General features: G+C 37.5%; 2 protein-coding genes and 1 long non-coding RNA gene across 9 annotated transcripts in view; 1 reads left to right on the forward strand and 2 right to left on the reverse strand.

The window, feature by feature from the left end:
- Window positions 1–6,184, reverse strand: part of LOC113672543 (colorectal mutant cancer protein) — a 24,305-nt gene extending 18,121 nt beyond the window's left edge. Inside the window, exons 1-2 of one of the 4 annotated variants that reach the window (XM_027188840.2) lie at window positions 5,930–6,168; window positions 4,943–4,976 (exon numbers count right to left, since the gene is read on the reverse strand). In XM_027188840.2, the coding sequence (XP_027044641.2) occupies window positions 4,943–4,976; window positions 5,930–5,951 (56 nt within the window). In that variant the 5' untranslated portion in view covers window positions 5,952–6,168. Of the gene's footprint in view, window positions 1–139; window positions 645–4,942; window positions 5,873–5,929 lie in introns of those variants that run through there. The other 3 variants (XM_027188842.2, XM_027188839.2, XM_027188838.2) reach the window with 3 other exon arrangements.
- On the forward strand, window positions 6,020–7,637 carry LOC149049584 (uncharacterized). Its single transcript, XR_016183865.1, has 2 exons — window positions 6,020–6,150; window positions 7,123–7,637. It is a non-coding gene; the product is annotated as an uncharacterized LOC149049584 (long non-coding RNA).
- On the reverse strand, window positions 7,628–23,715 carry LOC113672544 (glutamyl aminopeptidase). Of its 4 annotated transcripts, none has more exons than XM_027188844.2 (19): window positions 22,938–23,715; window positions 18,807–19,086; window positions 18,415–18,535; window positions 17,735–17,889; window positions 17,368–17,481; window positions 16,331–16,465; window positions 15,931–15,996; window positions 15,176–15,241; window positions 14,630–14,793; window positions 14,281–14,369; window positions 13,818–13,942; window positions 13,481–13,536; window positions 12,636–12,783; window positions 11,867–11,946; window positions 11,680–11,781; window positions 11,114–11,287; window positions 10,721–10,861; window positions 10,008–10,086; window positions 7,628–9,676 (listed from the first exon to the last, which is right to left on the reverse strand). In XM_027188844.2, the coding sequence occupies exons 1-19, from the start codon at window positions 23,618–23,620 to the stop codon at window positions 9,530–9,532; spliced, it is 2,925 nt and encodes a 974-aa protein (XP_027044645.2). In that variant the 5' UTR covers window positions 23,621–23,715; the 3' UTR covers window positions 7,628–9,529. The 4 variants fall into 4 exon arrangements, with proteins under 4 accessions (XP_027044645.2, XP_089053231.1, XP_027044644.2 ...); XM_089197105.1 differs by having other exon boundaries at window positions 11,114–11,308; XM_027188843.2 differs by lacking the exon at window positions 22,938–23,715 and adding an exon at window positions 20,157–22,462.
- Window positions 23,716–24,735: the final 1,020 nt, after the last annotated feature.

Consider the following 24,735-nt stretch of genomic DNA (forward strand, 5'->3'; position numbering starts at 1 on the left):
AAATAAGTCGCTTGGGTGTCACGAAAACCTGAGATTCACTGACCCGAAACCAAACCACGCTAACACCAGTTTCCCGCGTGATTAAGCTTAAATGAACAAGAATTTTAAGACTTTACATCCTTCAGACACAACAGCATACCTTTCAAGATAGCCACTGACCCGACCGTCTCTTGTACTTAGAATCTTTCGAATGCTTTCCTCTAAACTTTCTGTCGAAGTTCGCCTCGAACTCGCCGATGAAATTGAAACGGACAACCCATTCTCGTTGTCGCTCATAGCAATCCTTTTCACTTTCGTCTCGCTAAAACTTTTCTTCGAATCTTCCTTACGCTCTGAGGGTGATCTAACCCATTGATTATCAACTATTTATACACAAATGGAGACAACAGCGAAAAAACCCTTTTGTGATTATGGTGGTGAACTTTCTTGAATTGCGGGATGTCGGAAGCTGATTGGTTACCTAGCTTACGGCAAGGTTTGGGTTTTCCACTCTCCGGGGTGGATACGGGGCTTCTATCAACCGTATTTCTGTGCGCTGAAATCCGTCTTTCATGATGCATTACTTACAAAAAGTGATTAATCTATCAATCAATTCTATCAAATGCTACATTCTGAAATCTCGAGAAGTATGAAGTCTCATTAATAGAGCAATTTTCCGTTACATGTAGGAAAAAGACCAAATCATCTTCTGACCCTACCCTGTTTGCGTACAGGAAGCCACCATGTTTCCGTTTATTTCGTAACATTTGTAATACTTGTCTGTTTATGAATGAAATCAGCTGGTTTCTTTTAGACAAGTTTCGTTCACTATTGTTTAGATTAAATTAATTCATACCTTCAGCCGGCACATTTAATATGAAGCAATACTCGCGATTAGGGTTGCAAATGTCTTTAGTTTGTCTTTTCAGTACATGTAAACAAACAGCCTCATCTTGGGTGATCGAAACTCTTATACATTTTGATAATTATTTTCTTCGTACTTTGTTACTCTTACATCTTAAACACAAATTTAACTAGAAAGGTAAAATAGTTTTAAGGTCACATTAGATGTCTTGTAAATAAAACCGGAGCTTTTGTCTTCAACCGAACCGTAATGAGGATTATCGCTATGATTAGAACCGACTTGAGTGTTATTTTTAACCGTTTTTTTAGTAACTTAATTTACATGTCATCGAATGTTACAGCAAATGTTACATTTAAAATGTTACATTGCAAATGTTGCATGGCAAATGTTACATCTTTTAGATTGAGCTCTTTATTTTTAGCTCGGTTTTAATGTTTTGTCTGATGTGAGGATTATCTCTCATCAGGTGATAAGACAGAGTAAAAACATGATAAGTTGGGGTATGACTTCAGGTACCATGGTTTTGACAAAAAATATTAACTTCCAATACTATATCGTAACGAAATGCTATAGAAACGTTTTACGAAAACAGCATCAACGAAAACGCAAACTTTGTGAAAGGCGATAAAAATAAGGTTATATTGAGTAAAATCTTCTAAAAATAAAAAGCCGCACAACCTACATCTCATATCACGAGACAATCATACCACGATTAAATGAAATTTCAACCAAGTTTTGAGCAGTACGAAATTGCCCTGAAAAGTGGAAACCTTTCAAAAGTCTAACAAATCTATCCTGTCATAATTAAAGTCTTTTGATATCGAAGATCACGCTGCATTATGCCTGACTGGTGCAAAAAGACGTCTATCCTTTCGTATAGCAAATGACATAATATATGAAATGAAAGGGAATGGCAAAAGAAAAGAAATCGAAATTTAGCAATAGTACCGAGATTATTTTTTCCTGGTCCTGTTCAAAGATTCTTCTTTCATCCCCTTTTCACTTCAGAGAGTAAATGGGGGCAGCATTGAAAGTCATGATTTTTTTCAGTTTATAAGCTAAGCGACGTAATCCAACTTTATTACATAACTGCACGTGTTAATCGGTATGGCTGAGAAGTATGCAGTGAGACCCCAAATTGAGGAGTACTCGACCTGTAACAACATACAAAAGAAAAGAGGTAGTCGAAACATTTTTTAAAACTCCGAAACGGCAAACTTTTCCATTTGTTGTTTTTTACAGTTTTTTCTACAATCTTTAAAAATTTTCGTGTAAGTTCAAGCTCTTTAGGACAATTACGTATTCCCAGAATAAGAAACAACAGGTAGACATGCATCGGCAAGATTGCACCATCTCAAATTGTTATTCATTGAGGATGGAAATAGCGCAAGCTTTCATGTTTGAATTGAAGGTTCCCAAAATTTAGCTGCAAAATTGATGAAGCGAAGGGCTGATTTAAAAATTTGTCTGCTCGACGAGCCACTCTGGAATAGTGACACCTAACCATTTAACTGAAGTGAAAATCTTTCAGGGGTGTCAATACCTGGGTTGAGGCAGGCCGTTAAAATCCACAAGCGATAACTTATCCACGCCTCCCTCATTGCCTGGCCATCCAAGCTTGGAGGAAAGTTCAACTGATGTCAATTACATTGCGTAATCGAACGTTGTTCGATCAACTGTTAAATGCGGGAAGCGTCGAGGACAATTAGTTATTCAGGCGGCTTAAAACCTTTCCAATTAAATATTTGTGGGAATTTTTCAGCCATACTATTCTAAAATAACCTCTCTCTCGCCCCTTGAACTCTGTAAACCCAACTAGACCTTTCACTTCCGTTCCGACAAGGATCTGAAGCGTCACCATTCGCTATAGTCCAATCTTTGCATGCACTGCACTCCCTTCGGCCGTTGTCTTTGTGTTGTGTCATTGAGAAAGCCGCTTTCCTGTCACCGTGCTTCTCTCCATTATGGAGTACAAAGCTGTACCCATAAATTTGGAGGGGGGGGAGCAGGGAGGGGGGGAGCAGGGAGGGGGGGAGCAGGGAAGGGGAGAGAGAGAGGCTAGCCTGTAATGGATTACCATCTCATTAAATGAAAGTGATGAAAGTGATAGCATTGCACCTTCCAAGCTGCATGAAATGGTACCGGAAATTTGAAGGGGCACCTATTTTATTAAGTCTCGTATGCGGACGTCATTCTTATACAACAAGATTATGCTTTTTGATCTGCTTCTTTTAAGCCCTGGCTTAAAGTCGATCTTTCTCCAGTGAAGCAAAACAAAAAACAAAACAATAAAAAAGACTCGGTGCCAATCTGTAGTATTGTTGGGGATTAGAAGTATTTGACTTCGTTTCCAGCGTCAGTTGCGTTTTTAAGGTAAAGCATGCTCCAGAGATCATAGCTTTTTTTATCTCCGAAAATAAAATGTATATGCTGACCTCCTTTTAAAACCTTAAATAGTAACCTAGCCTCTTTAAAATTGTCTTCAAATGTTCGGACTCCGCCATTTTGAATCGTTATTGGTAATCAGGCCTTTTTCTCTTGTTCACTCTTCATTTTTTGGCGATCAGTTAGAATCATTAGGAGTTGCAAGTAAAGTTATTCAGTCTTGCGAGCTGTGTCACGTAGTTTGTGAGAGCACCAAGCTTGCTAAGTTGGTTTTAATATGGCGAAGTCTATAACCGAATTTTGACACATACGAAACTATGTCGGAACAATGAAAATTTAACGGTTTCCGGAAAGAGATTATAATCTATTGGTTTCTGCAGGTTTCCGGAGCATACTTCCCTCTGAAATCCAATGAAAATTCCCTGGGAACAAGGTTAAAGCAGAAAGAAATCGAGTCCCAGACTTTGATGTTTTTCGTGTCTTACTTGTTCCTTCAATTTCATCGGAGCTCGGTATGACTGAAAACGAAAAATTACCTTATTGAAAAGCATGTGCTTTAGGAGTAAGAAAAATTTTTAGCGGAAAATAGAACTAAGCTCATTTAGGTAACCATATCAGTCAGCTTCATTCAATTCGTAAGATGATATCTTTCGGCATGATACGTTTTGGTGCAAATATTAGCCATGGGTATTCATGGGTATTTGAAGATCAGAACCAAAGCTGTCATTGTCTCTTTTTATTTATTTTTGTTTTTTATCTGTTCCATTTCCGTATTTTTTTGCTTTGTTTTCTTTTTTAATTCTATGGTGTTGTTTCCACATTCATTTTCTTACTTTTATTAGCTGTTTTGTTGGAAAAGACCCTATATGATTTCGAGAGGTCTCAGACGTCTAACCTATGCGACTCTACTGGTTAAGGTTCACGTGAGGTTGTAACAGGAACATTCGTGATGTCATAATCCTTCCGTGTCTTTGAAACTGACCACTCAAACTTCTACTAGGTATTAACCACATTCCATGTAACGTATAAAGAGCCAGAAAAAAAAAAAGAAAAAAAAAGAGAATTGAATCGTCAACTTACTGATTGATTTAACAAGCATCATAGGGGGAAACACAACACTTGTGCAAATAGTTTATTTTAAGCTCCTAATTCCCAATTTAGATTGGCGACAGTAAAAAAATTTAAGCAATTCCTCGTTCGAAAATAATTTCAATTTTTATGTCCTTTTTCAACTGAATGAACACACTGTTATGGTTGTTTCTGAAGGAGATAAGAGATATTGCTGATTTTTATAGTGTTATTATCCCACGACTAAATCATAGGTAAAACAGTTTTGTTGAAAACCTTCGAAGGAGGACATATCACGTAAATCAAAACAGTTTTTTCCCAGTCGGTCCACGGGCTGTGAGTATAAATTCCATGGTTGTATAGAGACCTTGTTTCGTTTGCTCTAATGCATTCGCATGAGCAAAAGGGTTGGTGAATAAGAACCATTCTTCTCCAACAAATGGGAGAGTAAAGATTCATGTGCTCGCAGTTGTTTACATAACCGTTTGACGAAATCGTCGGCATTTATTGTGAGTGGGTGACATTTTACGGTTTTTCCTTAAAGATCTTTTTTATGAAAGAAAATTAAGCGAAAACAGGGGTGGATTTTGCTGGCCGCGTTTGCATCTAGCGTGGTCCCAAATATATCCAATGAAATAGTCATACCTGGATTGCGAAGTCTTTGGTCGACTCGTCCGGCCTGAAGCACACGAAAAAGTCGATTTAAGTCTGGCAACTGCTTGCCCTACTCTTGAACTCATGGCATGGGAGTTTTACAGAGATGTACTTATCCGATATAGAAATTTCGCAGATGTATTATCAGTTGGGCTATTAGATCCAGCTTTACCACTGTGTCAAATACAATTACCATTACCACAATACTGAAAGGCTGTAATTCAGCTTGGTAAAGACAGCTATAAGATGGCGTATATCATGTGATAGATACATGCTACTCAGCTGGTTGTGGAGAGGTGTAAATGGTTTCCTAAACCGCCCGTGATAGTTGTAGTCTAAAATGACCGAACCTCTCAGTTGAAGGCTCTTAGAACTTCATACGAGCCAAACATCTCGCAAATAAATTGGATTTCTGGGGATTTATCCGCGGGAGGCAAATAAAGTCACGATTTACCCAGAAACGTCCCGTAAATGTATACTTTTGTGGTTTTGAACTCCTCAGCTTCTAGACAATTTCCCTTTCTTCTGGCCTTTGAAATATGTGTTAGGTTGCATATTTCACACCTTGGCAAAGTGAATTGTGAGCCTTCAGAGTGAAAATTCTTTTTTACCACACTCAATCGGCTCTGTCCTTTCTCGCATCGCCGCATTGTTAGTATTATCAAGAAAGGATTAAAGGAAAATCGCTCTCAATAAAAAAAATGATTTAAACCGATTAACACTGATCTCTAATCCCATGAAAATAAAAATTCTGGAAACACTTATGCTGTTTCAAATATCTGCTTCTGAGTTCCTTCGAGTACCAAGAGGCACCATCGACAGTACTGCAAGCATAGACATTTCTTAGCTCACTTATCGAAGCCCAAGTAAAATTGTAAGCCAAACACCAGACAAACCAACGAAAGGCGTAATGTAACTATCAAATCAGCTGATAAGCTTATCTATCCAGTCAATTCGTAAATGACAAACATAGCCTACCTTTGTATATCCGGTTGTGCATGCCTTGTTTATGATTGGAAACATTCGATAATCTAATTGTTATATCTGTCTAGATGTAAGACCTTTAACGGTCTTAAGGCACGAGATTTCCTGCTGCACGCGAACATATCCTCGTGCCACTTACGTCCTAGGCTCCCAGCCACCAACATCACAAGACAAATTACATTGAGACTTGCGCGATGTTGTTCAGCTAGGAAGAAGTAAGGCACGTCTGTTTTTGTTTCTCGTGAATCTCGACTTTTGATTATATAGTTCCTTTTAGAAACTGCGGGGGCGTTTCAGGCTTCCCCCGCTTTTCTTCCCTTCCTTTCCGATTTCCGTTTTTCTCACTTTCAAATGAAGAAAAAGGCTAAAGAATTGTCTCGTGAATACCAAATAAGAAGAGGACAAAGTTATAAAAATCATTGAAATGGAGAAGTTCAGTCAATTTCGACAACCGGTGATTAACTTTGTGGTTAATCATCAGGTGATCAACAGCTATTGAAATTTGGAATAGCAAAAAGGCACTTCAAATTTCAGGCGATAGCACGTACGTCACGACAGATTTCCGTGACAAACATAAAAACAGGATGGGCGTGTCTTTTGTATAACAGGATCTGGTATAAGAGCCGACTGTTAACTTTGGACACAGAATGTAAATAGTGGAACGTTCGCGTCTGGAGAATATACGAGATTCTTGACTTCTCAGTTACGATTCAATCACAGCGTTTCTTTAAATAAATTACATTTAGGATTTAAATACAAGACTCTTGCTCACTGATCGCAATTGTGTAAAAAGAGATTACGAATTTGTTTTTTTAAGGAAATGCAAAACATTCTTTAGTTTTCCTTTTGCTCGGGTCTAATGAATACTCACCAGAAGTCGCTTCACGTTAAATTTTTTTTATTCAACGCTTTCTTGTACCCCTCGGTCTTAAATTGATGATAACCCCAAAAGATTTTAATGTCTTAAATATTTGAAGAGACAGCCGTACGAAATTTATGCTGAAGACTACAATAAGATCTTTAAACAATAACTGGATACCTCATTTTCAGTTGTTCTTGCAAGTTCTGTCTTCGGAAGACAGTGGTCAGTTAATACGAATCACTGCATCTTTCAACATCACATGATTAAACAATTTGTCTAATCCGTGATATAAGGTGTTTTTTTTTTTTTTTTTTACTTTTTTTAGAAAATGAAAACACTGCTGAAGTGTCTGAGGTCAATGTTATTGTGTGACCTCATAACGGTTTCTGGGAGCGCAACCAAGATCTTTCCATGGAATGGGGACGTGGAATATTCTCGGTTACAAATTGCCGCGCGCATTACGTGAACTGGTTTATACTGCTGCCCTACCTTTATATCAGCGGGCTCGTGATCATACGGCGACTGAAGACCGACATATGTGTCTAGAAGTGAAAAAGATTGGTGTTGTGCAGATTCAAATATAACCCACCAAAAATTGATACAGATATACCTCAAGGTCTTGTGAGGTGGAGTTAAGCTTGGAGACACATTTGCCTGATGGTTTGCGAGCTGATCAAACGGGGGAAGGGAGGGACAACAATGAGCCAGGGCGCTTCATGGTACAGAAAGCTCCCACAACTCATTCGACTTATTCAACTACAACAATTAGAAAAGAGAAACTTGGAAAAGCAAAGACAAAAAAACGTAAATAAAATCATACACACACTTAGTTTACAATCACATGACATTATTATTATTTTTTTTAAACAGATTGTGGTTTATATGACCTTTCACACCTAACTTACAAAAATACGCGCTGCAAGGTAAAAAAATAATTAATGTTTTTCTGTCTGATTCATAAGTCATACATTCACATTTGATGTATACAAAAATACCTGTAAAAATATTCTCTGATTGACTAAAACTACCGTCTGTCACGGTTACTGCAGCTATACGCCCTTACCCTTATGTCTAATACCTAACACTGAAGTTTCTATCTCAAGGTCTACTCATGAGCCGGCTAAGGAAAGCTAGCCACAGTTATTACCAGTTCTTTGAGTAACAGAACACAAGCAGCACCACTTTCTCAGCAATTGTCCGTCCTGTGAGTTAAAAGAAATCAGCAAAAAGTAACAGCAAAAATGATTTTCCAACCTTTGCATCTGTTACTTAGTTGAAAGGGATTCCTATACTCTAGGTTAACTATTTCTGGTTCTATGAGTGCCCCTTGAAAAGACTTCCCTACCTAGACAAATCACTGAATTCATGTATCAACACATTGAGGATTCGAAAGTGGTTGGCATCAAGGATCAAGATCTTCGCCAGAAATCCTCACCTACAAAGTTTCCTACAGTTAAAAAGATACCTTTTTAAGCCTAACTACATGTAATTAAGTTATAATTGAATTTTCTGAAAACCAGTTAACTGATTCGTACTAATTTGTTTAAAGGACTATTCCAATATGGACGAAGTATTACGAAAACTTTATCTCGTTATTACAACGACTTAAATGATTCCAATCCAGTTATTTCCATTCACCACCTCAAGAGCGATTTTGTCTTGGGTGGAATCTAACCGTCGGAGGAATGTGTTATAAACAGTGACAAGCAGATTTATCGGAACAACGACGAGGTCGATATCAAAACAGCCTTACACTTAGTGCACTGTTTTCTAAATCGTAGGGAATACAGACACTCCTAACCTTTATACTGAAGTAAGAACAAGACGTTCATACCAAATCCGCAAAAAACAGATTTAAAACTGAAAAAAGATTACATCCAATTCAGGACAAATGCCAAACCTTTGGTCTGTCACGCAACGCTCTCCAGAATGGAAACTAGCGCGATGTTCCCAAAAAGCAATTGGTAGTATAAAACCTAAATGGAACCTTCAACCTAGGCCAGTGCTTCAATTTAAAAAAATGACTCTGAGTACAATAATTATCTAAAAAGTAACCTCGTATTAAAAACAAGAAAAAGATGATGAAGGAAACCAGAACCCTTGAGATTATGCAAAAGTAAAAGAAGAAACATATGCCCGAGTTATACTGTAGATTAACAGGAAACTTGAGAATCGGGTGACAAAGATGGGAGTAAGGAATTATACCAAAAATACAACAAAACTGTAAGCTTATGTTGCCTATTAATATAACTACTAAAACTAAGACCACGTTCTCTGGTTTGTCGAGTTCGACAACAATGGGCAAGGTCCAGGGCGATAGCTGAACGAACGAAACCCCGTGAGGAAAGATCGCCCAGTTTTCGCAAGGTCGCTACAAGAGCGCACTTCGGGCGTGTCAAAGAAATTTTAACGACCAATCACAGCAAAAGTGAAAACCAGGAGGAAGAATTAAAAAAATTAACACGAGTAAACTGTGAAGCGCGGGAAAACGCGTGTGATTAAGTCGCAATTTGTTTTGGTTTTGCTTCTGGTTCAGAACGTGCACGTGGCACGTATTTTTTCTAAGCCAAACACACAATGTTGTAAAGAAACCCAAAGCAGTTCCAGATTACACTCGACACTACTGAAAACTGCTATGACTCGCACGCCCGCTATCATCTTTCTTTAGCACTAAAATGAGAAGCTTCTCAAAATGTTATGGGCCCAAAGTTTGTACCAAACGATTAACTTTCCTATGAACCAACATTATTTTTAAGCCAGGTTGTGATAATTTCTTCGTATTTCTTTAGCCACTCGATGTTTGCTTGTGTACGCTCGATGGCCTGTTTACGAGCATTCTCGCTTGTACCTGCCTCAGAACGGTCAAAGAATGCCTTCATCTGCAAGGAATTTTAAAAACACTATTATTGATAACACGCCAATCAGCCCTATTTTTAATAAATTTATCAACGAATTGACTGCCATTCAAAACTTTGTGCTAATCAGATATATTTCGTGCTTTGGACGACATTCACTAAATAAGGCACAGGGACTGATAGAGAACTTTCTAAATCCATCTAGAAAATTTCACAACTGAACACTTCAAAAGGTCAGTCAACATATTTTAAGTCCTGGTGCTTGTAATATTTCCCATTTCAGGGACAGATTACTGAAACAGAGCTGGTGGATTAGGGAATTCAGACCGAGTATTCATATGAAAATATGTCAAACCTGTTCCAGATCAGCCTCGGTACTAAACTGAGTCACACTGTTGGTGAGGCTCGTCAAACGGAAGGTACTAGTACTGAACCTGCAAAAAATTCGAAATGGCTCTAAGAAATGGATGAGAGACACCAAGGCCTTACAATCAGCGCTGAACTCCGGTCTGGACTCCGATTTGAGAGGTCTTGTCGGATTACCGCGATGATTCATGATGTGTTCTTGGACGAGACGCGTCACTCTCACGTTACCTCTCCCTAACCAGGAGTACAAATGGGTACCGAGGAACTGTCGGAAAAGCCTGACGAGATGCTAGGGAGGAGGGGAGGAGGGGAGGAGGGGAGGAGGGGAGGAGGGGAGGAGGGGAGGGGGTTTGTGGTATAACCCGCAATGGCTGCCATCCCACCAAGAGGTAGCAGTACTCCTTGTCACCACAAGTGAGGAAATCTGTTGTGTCAACCTTCCTGTGTGTCATTTAATGAGCCTTATAGAGAAGAGCGTTCAACTAAAGTGGAACTTTAAAATAATCGACTATAGGTAGATCAAAACAAAAGAGGTACCAATAAACCTGGGGCGAACAAAGATGGTTGCAAATGGCGTAAAGACTAACGGACCAACCCCACTTCAAAGACCGCTCTTCAAAACATTATGTTGTTCCTCTTTACATTTTGTCATTTATAGTTTTTTGAAGCATATAATGCAACAGATTAAGAATAGATGCTTACATGTCAAACAAAGCCTTCCAATTATTTTGAACGAAAGTCCAGGCCAGGTATTTTCCAACAGGATTGGAGGCAACGTAACTGATAACACTGACAGCGTCCTGGGAACGAATCTTGGACGAATCCAGAGAGTATCCTAAATACCTGGTGATTAACACAAAAAACCTCAATACGAAACACGAAAATTTTCATCAATAGTAGTCCATATGCTTGCATATCCTTGAGAATTAGTTGAGAGAATTTAGTGCAATATTATGTAAACAATGTCTTATTGATAGGCTTATCTTTTGTCATAACCTGTTTGCGGGATATCATTTGTTGATACTATTATTGTTTGATACTTCTGTGAGTTACGAGGTTAAAGTGAGTAATAAGGTGAGTAGTCTAGGAACTTACGTGTTCAGGATCCAAGTCTCACGTGATGCAGCCAGTGCGTACATAAGTTTACTCTTCTCGGATGCTTCTGTAGTGTTCAGGAATTTTTCGTATAACCAGTTCCACTCCTCTTCACCAGTGTTACTGATGCCATAGTAGTAAACCAGGGTTCGGAGGTCTACATCTATTTCAGACCTGTTTAAGAAAAGGGTATTTCTATACAGTTCGTAATAAAAGAATTGAATAACCATACAGAATTAACAACATCAATTTTTAAAAGACCTTCGTTAATCACCAGATAGCGGCGAATTTATGGCAAGTACTTAAGGAGTCAAGAGAAAAGGCTCCTGCCCTTTCCTACAATTAAGTGCTCATTGGTCTTATGAAGATTTCATACCAAGTGTACGGACATGCGGTCACGTGATAACCACATTTTTCGGGACCTATCGGATACCCTATTTTCTTGCGTATGTAGGCTCACCTTCCCGCTTCGCGCAGAAGCATTAATAATAACCTTACTTTGGAAGACAGCAGCTGCCTCAACCTGAAAAGCTGTATCATAAATTCATAATATGATCATTCTTTACCTTTTACCACTTTTCCATTCTTTAAAAATCTGAGTTGCATTTTCAATACAGTCTGAATCCCCTGCGCTGCACGCTGCACCTAAGATGGCGCTTCGAAGGTATCTGAAGAAAAACAACAACAGAAAAATAAGCCACATACTGCACAAAGAATGGCTAGCAATCAATCTGGACAGATCGTTTCACTAACCGTTTAATGTGATTATCATCTTGCTTGTTTTCCCAACCGAGTTGATCTGCAAGAGCTTTGACTTTACTTCTTATCAGTCTCTGCAAATATTAGATGAATCAAGAACATTGACATGGAACAACAGGAAACACTTTACAAGCAGGCCAATTCAATTAAAGAAATTTCATTGCCATTAAATCTTACTACAAATTATCAAAATCAATAAGAATCAAAGCTAATGATGGCTTTTATAGTCTAACTGCTGCTGTGATTATAGAGATACGCACGTTCTGATTCGTTAAGGATTGGCGTCATATCTCGCCATAACCACCTTGCGTGAGGTGACTATAGCCGGGGCACTAAATTTCCAATGGCTGCCTCGCGTTTCGTTTATGTTACACAGGATGTGATAAACGCGATAGAAGAAAATAAAATTCTGCACTAAAGGCGCTGCTAAGTTTGGCGTATCGCAAACGAAAGATATTACGTTTTTGGTTTATTTAGTTAAATAAACCTGTTGAATTCCACTGGAATCTGGTTGCGTATCTCGATACAAGTTATCAAAACAAATGTAACAGAATGGAACCAACAACAAAAAGAATAACAGAATAAGAAAGCACCTGAGCAATTATACTAAAAAAATTATTTGCCTCAAGCTTAATAAACATTTGTGAATAATCCCCAACACGACCATTCAATAATACTAATTTCTCCTTTAGCAAATAATTTTTTTTATCAAAGTAAGCCTTTGCGTCCTTACAATTCTCCAATGGGTGGTTAAGGTACAAACCTGGAAGTTTCCATTTGCTGGTCGGTCACTCAGAATGTGTTCCAGGAATCCCAAACTGTTCAATGCAGTCTTCCAAGGAACATACTTAGTTTCTTTACCCAGGTAATTCAAGGTGCCCAGAGCAATGTCATATTTCAAGTATCCAGCCCTGATATAGATGATATACAATAACAGAGTTAGTTCAGCATATGGAAAAAGAAAAGAGAAAAAGATAACTGTGTATTTTGCATTGTAATGTACAAAATATTAGGAAACTCATAATGATTAAAGAATTGCAAAAAGCCCACAAATACAATTTGATCTTCCACTATGCCTGAGTTAGGTCCAGTAGATCAAACAGTGTCCTTGTGCTCTCCTGAGCAATCACAGGAAACCCAGCCTTACCTTTTAAGCACCTTACTGTTTTATCGTCCTAAATATTAACTAAAAGAGGTATAATAGCATAAATTACATAGAGGCTCCAGAGTTAATTATGCAATATTTGCCAGTGCCAGGCCCATTACATCAAGATTGGTGAAATGTTATCACAACAAGTAGTTAAGAAGAGCCTTAATTTATAGAGGGTAGCACTAATATTAGATTCTGTTGTAATTCCACACAAGACTAATAAAAATATTTGACTTGAACAAATGTTTTTATTAAAACCAATTACTTGTAATTAAAGTTTCATGGGAAAAAATTTGGAACAATGAATTGACATGTGATAAAATAAAGCCACACTGATTTTAACTGTTTTATGCTATAATTTCAAGTTCTAAGGCTTAAGCTTTATCATCTCCTATGATAAAAATGTAAACATTGAGTGTCAAATAAAGCATAAAGTGCAGCTGGAGAAGTTCCAGTACCTGGCCAAATTAAAGGCATCATCAATTAAACTTGATCTGTCCTCAGTAGTAAAAACCTGTTAGCCAGAAAAGTTTTCAAAATAATTAAAAATTGAAAAAAAGGTGAATTAAACGTATGAAAAATTAAGTTAATAAAAGGGCTCAGAAGAGGAAGTACCAGTAGTTCTTTTCTATTGACAAAATAGAGGATTTTTGAAATATCACCCCATTTTGTGTCCTAAAGTTGAAACTGATAGAAATTAGTATTGCATTTTGTAACAATAGACTGAGACTTTGTAACTTGATCAGTGGGCCAAAATGAAAATGGAGAGAATGAGACTCCTTATTTAATACTTACTGTATGGTCATTTACTAGTTGCTGAACAAGTGCTTGCCAGTTGTCGTCATCATAATGCACTCTGTAGTAACCCACTTGTTTAAAGTTACCTTTGATCCATTTGTTTTTAGGCCATGTGAACTCAACTAAAAAAATAAGAATTTTTGTTTGATTGTTTTGTAAGTTAAAAAAACTCAGGGAATAAATTTCCATAAAATTTTACATCAAAAATCTGTAAATAATTTGTTACTTAGCACTTTATATCAAATCAGGTGATCATTAAAAGTAATTAAGTACCAGGTAATTTAACATACATAATGAATAACTGAATATTGAATATATCCTTTTTTCATTTTTAATTTTCAGTAGCAAATCTAAATGCAATAGACCATGATATTCCCAGTACTATATCAACAAAATCAGTCTTATAATATCAGGAGACTTGGAGTTCACTTGAAAGGAAACAAATATTGTGCTAAATAACCTGAATCAGATGAAATGTTCATCCATTTTGTTTTAGGATCTTGGGATGCATCTTGAAACACATAAGTCAGAGGTACATGCCACTTGTAGCTGATGAAAAAGAAAACAAACCATGCAAAAGCAATCTAGCAAACAACATTTGCAATGAATTTAAAAACAAAGGAGGGGTATGACTTTGTTATTTATCTATGATCGTACAAGTCTATTTAGCAATCTATGAAGACCCATGTCTGCTGCTCCTCTCAAACCAGTACCACTCTCCATTAATGGGAAAGAGGATAATGAAGAGATAGTAGTTACCAATGTAGGTAATAAGCAGAACAAAGACAACAACAACTGAAGTAGCTCACTTGAATTGAGATGTTACAGTCACATTTGTGTTGGGATCCAACAGGAAATGTTTTTGTGTAGCTTTTGCCTTGTCTGTGCTACCAATGCGCATGATTGTCACCACAGGAAATCCCATTTGCAATGTCCAAGTATCCATGATAGTTTTAACATCCATGTTGGCTTTCTAACAAATTTCAATTAAAAAAATAAAAAAAACACACTAAATCAAAAATAAAACAGAACAAAAATTAAAAAATCTCACACTTTTTACATGCTTAAATAATTAAGGTAGAAATGTCAGGTGTCTATCATCAAACCAAATAAGAATGGTTTTTTTGGGCAACTTCTTGATTAGTAATATTTTATTTGTTGTTATTAGCTACCCTGACAGAATTTACATTCCAAACATGTTTCAGTTAATCAGTATGTAACAGGAAATCTCAAACAATAAAAGCAGAAATAATAATTGTTTCAGAAGCAGTGATTCAACAACTAAAAATTTATCACAGCTTGCACTATTTATACCGCCCAATCAATAAAATGTAAATAAGATGTTTATAATATACCTCTCCTAATGCATTCCAAAGGTCCTGAGTTTCAGCATTCTTGTATGCATACTTTCTCAAGTAATACTATAAACAAAAATTAGATCAGTTCAGTTATTTACAAACAGTTCAACACAATAACTATAAATCACATCTGTTGATAAAGTACATACAATTAGCAGTTACAACACTCAGTCTTAACCCTTTAACTCCCAGTTCAAATTTGTAATTCTCCTTACTGTCAACTATACAATTCTTATGATGTTTGTTCTAAGAATTAAGTATTGGATCAACTAATTATCCCCAAATTTATATTTTTCTTTATTCCCATCACTTATCTGATTGATATTGTATTGATATTGTTAGGAGAAATTCTTCCTTGGTCACTCATGGGAGTTAAAGGGTTAACTTATTGACCCCAAAGAGTGACTAGCATCTAGAGTTATTTCAACTTTGCTAGAAGGGGAAGAAAACCAAAATATGAAAAGAAAAAGTTATAGGCTCAATATCAGTATCTGGGCAACTGCCCGCCTACCCCTCCCCTAACCCAACAACAGTCTATAGATAACAAGTTAGGGTTAATGTTGGGTTAGGGGAGGGGTAGGTGGGCAGTTGCCCAGATACTGACATTGATCCAAGTTATGTATTCTGTGTCTTTGGTAACATATGAAGAACAGTTTGGAACACTCAAAATAAAAATTCCATATCTATGCGCACCCATGTATTATTCTTTATTTATCACTGTATTCTGTAATATGTAATTATATTACACTTACACTGAGACCCTCTTTAAATTTCTCTTTACCAACAAACCCTTCCAACATCCGAATAATAGAGGCACCCTGAAAATAAGATTGATACATCTCTTAATACTAGGTCAAGTTTCTGACTTCCATTTTTTATAGGCATATAAAAAAACATTAATTAGCCCCTCAAAATCTCCTTGATTGATCTACAGACTATTTAATACCAACCACCATGTACACTGTTAGCTCTGAAAACATCTCTGAGAGGTAAATTTTTTTAGTTGTTATAAGCATGTCTAGCATTCACAATTACAATTCAATAGATTCTAAAGAACAATTATAATAAATTTATCATCAAAACAGCAAAAGTAAATGATAATTTAAATTAAAATAAACTACTAATTAAAAAGAGTCATTTGCTGATTCTAACCTTGCTGTAGGAAATCCTATCAAATAACTGTTTGATTTTCTTGGGGTGATCAACTTCAACTGATATGGGGTGAGAGCTTGCCAAAGCATCAAGAGGAAAAACCCTCTGGAGATCTGACAATAGGAACTGCTCCATCTGCAGAGAGATAAGTTTTAAAATACCAACCATAATTAGTCACTACAAACTCAATTCTTATCATTCTGATGCTTCATAAATATTTGTGGGAGTTATATATTTGTAAATCACTTGGATTGCAGTTATTCCAGAGTTAATTAAAACTATAACAAAATTCTTGAATGTGATTGGTATGTGTGCCTCATGTAATTGGAAAGCATCATAGGACAATTGACACGTCATGCCTGCATGTGTAAGTGGACTGCAGTGCGCATCATGTGTGGGCACTTTTGTTGTATATTTTATGAAAGTGTACAATCAATGTCTCATTTCTTTCTCACAGTTTTGATTAAATCCTAACAGAACTTTGTTTCATTCAATTCTGTCTGTAATTGTACTCTTGATTAACAAATTGGGCAACCACGAAGCGGTTGTCCGATTTTGTTAATGAAGAGAATGATTACAGACTGAATTGGACTCCCCTCAATCTTATTACCATTATTAAGAACTTAACAGGTGTGCCTATAGAGTCTCACTTGAATGTGGAATTCTGCTGTCAATGCATAAATAAATGACTGAGTCAATCAATCCATTAATCAGTCCATCAGCCAGACAATCAGTCAATTGGTCATTGGATCATTCAATCTCACAGTCAGTCACTTGGACCATCTGTCAGTAAGTCAATCAGTGAGTCACTCAATCCCTTAGCCAGTCATTTAGTTGGTCAGTCTGTCAGTCAGTCAGTCTGCCAGATCATCAAACAGTATTTGTCAAGTCAGTCAGTTGGGGAGTCAGTTGGTCACCAACTCAACATTTCATTCGATAATTAGGTATGAAACAATTACTTTTAACAGAGGCTACTGACAACAAAGCGCACCATGAATAATTTGCTACTTGCAGAGTAACAGTGATAAAACCCTTACCATTTCCCAGTCTGGGTGGGTATGGTTGACACCTAAGTATTCTACAAAACTGGCAAATCCCTCATTTAACCACAAGTCATTCCACCACTTGGGAGACACGATGTTCCCAAACCACTGAAAAAAACAAGATATTCTTTAAAGATTAGTCATGTTGTTGCACTATCATAGGAACTGTTTAATACTCTCACCTTGAATGGCATAACTGTGTCAACATTAGGCCATAAAAGATAAATTTGATTCAAAATGAATTAATTGAAAACAGGGTGTGCCATCAATTCCAAAATTATTATCAATGTAACAAGTAGATGTTGTAAGACTCAAAGGCAGAAAATTAACTGGACAGTTCCATGTGATTTTACCCTCGTACCTGATGTGCTAGTTCATGAGAAACCACCACAGCGACTCTTTGTTTGTTGGCCTCAGAAGACACACCCTCATTGAAGAGCAGAGCTGTCTCACGATAAGTGATTAATCCCCAATTTTCCATGGCTCCAGATGAAAAATCTGGTATGGCTATCATGTCTGAAAATAAATTTGCTAGGACTTGATCTTAAGCTTAGGTACAAACTCTTAGTTTACATATGCTCAACCACTATTTGAGTGAACAATCACCACAAAATGCCCTTGCTGTAGTAGAATCGTTTCGTATGCCTAAAGAATAAAACTAGTAAACAAATTCATTGCCCCAAGTAAAATTGCCCCTTTATCTGAGTTAAACCTTGCCCTAGTGTGGTCATGTTGCCACATACTGGATTGACTGGTTAAAAACAGATTTTCAACAAAAAATGTCACTCCTGTTGTCTTTTTCTTGTATTGCAGTCAATTTGATCTTCTGTCTAGGGCATTTGAAATCATATGGGACATACAGGTAGCTACACTAAGAGGTGAGGTCACTCAGCTTGATTTCACGCAACATAACTTGGGATGACATGACGACGGACTTATATAAACAGTCACATCAATAAACAATCTTGTTTATTGAAACTCTTATTAACTATTATGTTATAATTAACTATCTCTATAGAGCTAAAACAGACAAACACAAACCTTGTTTAGGAAGAGGATAACCAAGGTTATAATACTCCTCATAGTATGTGATGATACCATTTCCAACATCCAGTGCAAATTTTGTTTGGTTCACTTGGGCTGGCGTTGTCCACACTCTGAGCTGTTGTAAAGTTTAAAAGTTAGTAGGCTGTTTTTTGAAAAAGTACTGTACCCTTCTCATGTTTCAGTCATATTCCCAAAAGGAGTATGCATTTTGCAAATGCAGCACCTACCTGGAATTTGATAGTGAAGTCTGATCATCAAAGGCAGTGCTCATTTGAGGGCTTTGTATTGATTGTATTGACTTTTCTGGGACAAGACATTTAAGGTTTTATAGCTGGTCTACCAATCCTAAATTTGCAATTTTAATAAATGTTATACAAATGACTCACTGTGATGTTCTTATGCTGTCCGGTGGTTGCATTTGTGAACTTGAAGTCACATACAATAAATGCCAGTAAATATGTCGACATTGGGACTGACTTCATGAAATGTGATTCTATTCTCCCATTTGCCAGCTGCTGTTGTTTAACCACTGGCATATTTGACAATGCTCTGTAGTCTTTCTCGTGAACAATCACAGTGGAAAATGTTGCTTTCATGGCAGGCTCATCAAAACATGGTAAGGCTTTGCGTGCATCAGTTGGCTCAAATTTTGTGGTTGCAAGACGTCTGAACAGTGAAAAGCACACACTTCGTTTTATAATCATGCTGGTACATTAATGCATTATATATCAAAATACCATTTTATTGTAAAAACCCAACTGCCCAGTACTGCCAAATATTGTGAATTAAAACAATTAAATCTAGCCCCAAAAAACCTGTCACAAACTGGTGAATGCTTAAAAAAGAATCATCTGTCAGAGTATTGAAACAATGAAAATTTCTGTAAATACTTTCCCACTTATAATTTTGTTACATTGTAAGTTTCAAACTGGGAAGAGATGTTCAAAGATTGAAGGAGGATATAGTACCAGGTTTGGTATTTGTGTCATGTGTGCTTTGCTTGACCAAAACTTAAGTTACTGGCTTTTAACGTGTCATCTTAAATCTAATGTTTGAGATTTTGAAATAATTAACATTAAAACAAGGGGTTTCCTCTTGTAATTAACAGACATATAATTTTTACTTCAAAAACTTCATTGAATATCAAAAAGAGAAAAAGGTAAAAGTAATTTGCTATGATAAGGAAGTGAGGACATCTTTATATATTGCACATCTTGTTATTACAAGATACAATATTTTCAATAAAATATCATAATAACCTTTGACCAAAGATTTCCTTCACAGTAGATTACCAGAAAATGATTACATTGAGTCCAGGAGAGATTCATCTATGGCCTTCCTCATTTAGGCAAACATTATTATGATTAATGATAATAACTAACATTTATTTAAGTATCACTAAATTTTGTGTCAATTATTATCTAGAGTCATCAAATTTTGTATCATAAGATGACTTGACTAATAAACTGAAATTCATAATTCACAGCAAATGTTAACAAAGACATACCATTTAACATAAAACTATCTTAGGTTCCAAATATTAGTAGGCATTAATGCTTCATAAATACATAATAATATGTAAATAATTATCCAAAAGTGCTTCTGATAGAAATTTGAAGTTTTCATTGATCACAGTTTACCACACTCATAAAACTAAATCAAGGATTTTCAAATTCATTTCCAGCCAGTGTAGTGGAATACTCAGTTAATATTACCTGTCACACAAAACAACCCACCTCTGTTCGCCTTTTTCATTCGTGTATGTACTTATGTACAAACCATTCAACTGACTGGAAAATGTCGATTTATAGGACATCAGCAGTACATACTGTCCCCCAACTTCAAGATCTTTCTCCAGTTCGAACACAAAGTAATCGTTTTCTGAATATTCAAAGGTCTTCGAAGGGATTTCTTCTCCTTGGGAGGTAGTGTTGGATGTCACGTTTGAATCGCGTTTGTAAACTTTAGCGTGAGTCACGTTCATGTCATTGATATGAATCAAAATGTAGGACATGACATCGGATTTTTCCGTGACGTTTATTAAGACCGACACGTTTCCTTTAAAAGTGTTTAGCTCCAAGCAGGGATCTAAGTAGACACTGTAGTGAACTGGACGAATATTTTGCGGTAATCGGATGTTCTTCCACGGCTTCACAGGCTGTGAAGGTGTCACCGCTGTCGCGTTTGATATTGGCCCGGACGCGTTGGTAGATGCGTTCGTTGGTGCTGCTGTTGATGTAGAAACCTCAGTCCCTGCAGTTACTCCAGGTTCTTCTGTAGGTGCTGGCCTTTTACCTGGTGCTTTACCTCCCTTCGAGCTTTGATTTTCATCCAGAGCCTCAATTCTTGCCCGACGGGCGCTAAAAACACCCGAAATCACTGCGAAAAATATTATCAAGACAATCACAAATACAACCAACCCGATCGCTTTCGATCGCGTGATAACAAACTCTTGCTCCTTTTTCTCATCTTCGCCATCCTCTTCGAGTTTCAATTGAAATTCATCGTCTGACATCCTGCTTTTGGTCCTTTTTGTCTTGGAAGAGCAAATCGGCTCGAAAACGACCTCGACACAAGCCGCTCTACACCTGTTCTTGAGTTAGACAACACTCCCAGGAAGCAAGACTCTAGCTAGCAGTTGTAGCACTGGATATTCCGGCTTCTGGTTCCCTTCTAATCCGCTCCAGCAAATTAGACGGAAGACGAAATTCTCCAGGGAGTTGGGTTTCTCCTGTTTACGTATATCAAGAATCTAAACAATGTGCTGATCGAAGCTTTTTAACTAACGGCACGCATGACGATGAAATATTGTTTACTAGTAATAGCTAAAGGACTGGAACTGGTTTTGTTAGTTTTGTTAGTTAGTTTATCCAACGATGAAACTACTGAAACTAGTCTCTTTGGAAAATCTGACATCAAATGTTTGACACGGGATCGGATAGTATGGTCGAGGAGACTCGAACTTTTGCAGCTATCTCGTACGAAGAAAACGGTTGAACTAAGAAGCAAAAGTGAAAGGGATTTTAATGAGGAAAAAAATTATTTCCTCGCTTCCGTTGATGTGTCTACGGTATGACGGCTGTTGACTCTCTTTGTTGCTTAGCGATCGATTAAGGTGGTGTTGGTTCCTCCGCTTTTTTCGTCATGAAACAACCAGAAAACCAGACAAGCAGCGAAAAAAATTGCACGAACGACGCAAAAAAGATTTTATTTTATTTTTTCTTTAATTAAAATCCCTTTGGTTTCTATTCAGAACTACTTCAAAACAACTCCTCTCATGTCTACTGTTGTGTAATTAAAATGTAGTATCTGTATTCTTGTCTAAATAAGTATTCGTATATGGAGTTTGGGAGACCCGAGATATGAATAGATCACCGATTGAGCAATCCCTTGCGTCGGTGGTTCATGACAGACGATTTGAACAAGGAACACATCGTTTAGCAGAGCTAACGCTTTATCCGATGGAATGCTGCTAGAGACAAGTCTGTCCTAAAACTCCCCGCATTGTCAGTCAACTGGCCAACTTTAGAACTGGGTTCTTCGTTTTCGAGGGCAAAAAGAACATCGAGAGCTGGCTATTCTGGTTCCGACTTCACTGAGAGGAAGAGTTCCCCTCGTCCGGAAAGTTGCTGCGGGACATGGTCTGACGACCCTTAAATTTCATCTCAATCAGAGTAAAAGTAATGATTTACGACTTTCAGATGTACAGTGCTCATCGCTGTGCACACGTTTTCCCATTTTTCCGATTTGAAAAGTTCGGGCTCGATAACACAAGCTGGACACGTGCTCCAGTTGTAGAAACACTCCAAAATTCGTTAAATTGCAGAAACAGTCGCCGATCAATCGAATTTTTTAAAATAAACTAATGGCGGCCTCCTTGAAATAAATTAATGCATGAATGAATTAACCTGCCAAGAAGCCGCGTTTTCGGCCAAACCCCATCCCCAATTGTGGCGATCGCTCATCTTTTTTTACGTCCAGTTCTTTAAGGTTTTGTACCTTAATAATCAATTTATAATGAGAGAAAATAAAAGGCTGAGGATTGTAATTCCGATTGATTTTTCGTTCTTCTTTCAGTTGGATTCGATATATTACGGCCTGATTTTTCGGTTAAGAAAGGTAAGTGTGTGGTTTACTTAGACCATGTGAAGGGCATGTCACACACTTCTCGTCCAGTTTGTGGCGAGTCCTACAATGTTTCCTTAAAAGGCTGTAAATTCATCATGGAATTAATCCCTTAACTTAATAACAAGATAGAATGATAATCTCTCTCTTAATTTTTTATATATTATCTTGTTTTGAGACGAATAGCAGGACTTTTGATTCACGCTCTAGATCTCAAACCCTTATTTTCCAAAATGATTTCTATACATTTCTCTGGCGCATAGTGCAATAAAAGAATTTTATGATTTTCCGTCTCCTGTCTGCTTGTATGTCTACTTAAAATTTCATGGATACTAATGGGATCTGAAGAGTTATAAATTATAAACTACCTGTCATGTGAAAACTAAACTCACCTCTGTTCGCCTTTTTCGTTCGTGTATGTACTTATGTACAGGCCATTTAACTGACTGGAAAATGTCGATTTATAATCCATAACCAAAACATACTGGCCACCAGCTTCAAGGTCTTTCTTCAGTTCAAACACAAAATAATCATTTTTCGGATATTCGAAAGTCTCCGAGGGAATTTCTTCTCCTAGGGCAGCGGCGTGGGGCTCCGCGTTCGGATCGCGTTTGTGAACTTTGGCGCTAGTCACGTTCATGTCATTGATATGTATCAGCATATAAGACATGTACTCAGATTCTTTCGTGACTTCAACCAACACTGAGACTTTTCCGTCAAAAGTGTTTTTTTCCAAAGACGGATTTAAGTACAGATTATAGTGAATTGGTCGAATGTTTTGCGGCAGTCGGATTTGATACCACGGCTCAGGTCCAGTTGGTTCCTCGGTGGGTTTCACCTCGGATGTAGGGCCTTGCCCGGTCGCTCTGACTGGCTTCTCAGTTGTCATCTCTGCCAGCGCGTCCTTTCTTGCTTTTCTTGCGCTGAATACGCCCGACATTACCCCGACAAAGATGATCAATAAGATTACAATAACTACTAAAACGATTGCTTTCGTTCGCGAGATAACAAAACCTTCTCCCGATGCTCTTTTCTCTTCTCCACTTTCTTTCATTGGAACGCCTTCGTACGACATCTCGCAATCCTTCCGTGTTGGAATCAGGGTAGGTAAACTGCTGTTAGGGGTAGAAGGAGCGCGTCTATCTGATACCTGTGATACGAATACGATACTGTTTTATTTGTAAAACACTGAGTGAGTAAACAACAGGTTGTCACCATGTCGCTCTCCAGCCAATCCGCGCACGAATCCCTTGAAAGAGCGGGAAACATTGTCAAGCTTAAATGACAAAACTTCAGATCCATCCCAGATTAGACTAGATTAGCAACTTCTTGGATAATGCAAATATTTGAACGCCAAAATTAATTCTGATACCAAAATATAACAATTTTAGGGGAGTACAGGGAACAACATCCATCAGCGTGGTTGACTGATCGAAAAAATTCAACTTTCCAACTGAAAAATATCTTGGGTCTAACACAGACCATTATGCCACTCTGGACATTGTTTTTTTTCCATCATAGCGACATAACAAAGCCGTCTCAGAGGTCAATACTTCAAGGCTTTAGTTGATTGAGGAATTTTGAACGAACAGAAAAGAAACAATCTGGTTGTCATATTGTTCAGTATTAACAGCGGAAATATCGTTGCGCTGGAGATTGTAGATCTAGCTGAACATCAACGTCTAGATCAAACAGCTGCAGAAGGAAATGCATGTAGGCTGGTAGTCTCCTTAGCAAAGTTATTTCGTTCTAGTCACGCACTAAACTTTATATACCACAAATGCAGCACTTTGCGACACAAATAATATTTACTTTCGCCTCTGGTGCTTATTCAGAGGTGGCCCGGGTGAATACAATAATAATGATGCCCGCCCCTCCAAAGTTACATGTCTGGAGAGTGACAATTGCAGAGACAGATTAATTTTCGTTTTAATAAAATCCCTCTTCCCTCTAAACTCCTTTGTAGACATTGCTTGGTCACTTCAAACCTAGAAGATAACGGCTGCGGAAGACCCACAATTCGTTTTCACACCCGCGTTCGAATTTTTCCGAGATGCAAATTTTCGTGAAACAATACATATAGCCCGTGTGACTCCCAAGCAATACAATTATCTTTGAGCCAGAACAAACAACCCAAAATGGTTACTGATTAGCAACGGTCACCTCGGGTAAACAAATGTTTCGGACACA

The sequence above is a fragment of the Pocillopora damicornis genome, chromosome 2, assembly GCF_964200805.1.
Source record: "Pocillopora damicornis chromosome 2, jaPocDami1.2, whole genome shotgun sequence".
In the NCBI taxonomy this organism is placed as follows: Eukaryota; Metazoa; Cnidaria; class Anthozoa; order Scleractinia; family Pocilloporidae; genus Pocillopora; species Pocillopora damicornis.